At 61.1% G+C, this 1,618-nt stretch overlaps 1 protein-coding gene across 1 annotated transcript in view; it reads left to right on the top strand.

Moving 5' to 3' along the window:
* The first annotated feature begins 14 nt into the window (after nt 1-14).
* LOC109524468 (forkhead box protein F2) overlaps nt 15-1,618 on the top strand; it is a 3,386-nt gene continuing 1,782 nt past the window's right edge. Inside the window, exon 1 of the mRNA XM_019884398.1 lies at nt 15-1,453. Coding sequence (XP_019739957.1) covers nt 475-1,453 — 979 coding nt within the window. The 5' untranslated portion in view covers nt 15-474. The remainder of the gene's footprint in view (nt 1,454-1,618) is intronic.

The following is a 1,618-nucleotide window of genomic DNA, read 5'->3' as shown; positions in this document are numbered from 1 at the left end:
GGGGTTCATGAGAGGAGAGGGGGCCGAGTTTCGTTTGACTTGGCCCGCATAGTCGGGGCGCTTTTGGCGTTTCGTCCACTTGAGTGATTGTCGAGGCGCTCGATGGCCACCCGGCGCGCCACGCCGCCCCACTTAGCTCCACTGTGACACCCAGCGGAGGGAGCCCCCCGTGTCCACTTGAAAGCCGTGCAGGGACAATCAGAGGCTCCCCCACCCCGCCTCTCGCTCTTCCTCTTCCTCTCCACTGGCCGCACGTACCCGCCGTGCGTCAAGTACGTGCGTAACTGGACCGAAGACAGATTTCTCGCCCATTTTTGATGTGAGCGAAAGGCCGCCGGTGGCGCGACGCTCACTGGCGAGGACCACATCTCTTCGGACTTCTTTCTTTTCTTTTTCTTTTTTTGTCCCCACTTGATCCCTCTGCAAACTCGCGGGGCCTCCTTACGCTTACGCCAGCCGTGCGTCAGAGCTGACATGACGACCGAGAGCCCTCAGCAGCTGCTGCGGGATCCTCCGCCTCCTCCGAGATCCAGTCCGCCGTCCGGCGTCCTGCATCCCGCCATGCTGAGTCCGCAAGCCGCCGCGGAGAGCGCGTCGGTCGCGCTCAAGGGAAAGAAGAGCAGCTCCGGCCTAAGGCGGCCGGAGAAGCCGCCGTATTCCTACATCGCTCTCATCGTCATGGCCATCCAAAGCTCGCCGGCCAAGCGGCTGACCCTCAGCGAAATCTATCAGTTCCTGCAGGCCCGCTTCCCGTTCTTCAGGGGCTCCTATCAGGGATGGAAAAACTCGGTCCGGCACAATCTGTCGCTGAACGAGTGCTTCATCAAGCTGCCCAAGGGACTGGGCAGGCCGGGCAAAGGCCACTACTGGACCATCGACCCCGGCAGTGAGTTTATGTTCGAGGAGGGCTCGTTCCGACGTCGGCCCAGAGGCTTCAGGAGAAAGTGTCAAGCCCTGAAACCGATGTACCGGATGATGAACGGCATCGGGTTCGGCACGTCCATTCTGCCGCAGAGCTTTGACTTCCAGGCGCCTTCGGCACCGCTCGCCTGCCACGGCAACAGCTACAACTTGGACGTGATGAGCAATTCGGTGGGCGCGGGCTACGACGGACTGGGCGCCGGCCATCACGTTCCGCACATGTCCCCGAGCCCGGGCTCCACTTACATGGCCAGTTGCCCGGTGCCGTCCGGCGGGGACTACGGTCCGGACGGCAGCAGCAGTCCGGTGCCGTCCTCTCCGGCCGTGGCGAGCGCCTTGGACGGCCACTCCCCGTACGCGAGTACGTCCGCGCACTGGGCCGCTTCGGGCGGGCCCCCTTACATCAAACAGCAGTCGTTCACTTCCAGCAGCCCCGCGTCGTCTTCGCTGCACTCCGGCATGGCGTCCTACTCCCTGGAGCATACCTACATCCACCCGAACGCCAGGGAGGGCCACGCGAGCGACATATCAGGTACGACCGGGATCGATCCACTATCCCCATTTGACAAACAAGATGCTCTCAAGCACGGTGGAACGCAATCGATAGCAACGATAATTTGGTGATGCCGAATTGACAATTATGACAGCAAATCTTCAATCTTCTATCTTCTATCTTCAATCTTCAATCTTCTATCTT

This window comes from Hippocampus comes, unplaced genomic scaffold (assembly GCF_001891065.2).
Source record: "Hippocampus comes isolate QL1 unplaced genomic scaffold, H_comes_QL1_v1.1 scaffold90, whole genome shotgun sequence".
Classification (NCBI taxonomy): domain Eukaryota; kingdom Metazoa; phylum Chordata; class Actinopteri; order Syngnathiformes; family Syngnathidae; genus Hippocampus; species Hippocampus comes.
Note: the sequence above shows the minus strand (reverse complement) of the source record. Positions and strands in the feature narration are given on the sequence as shown.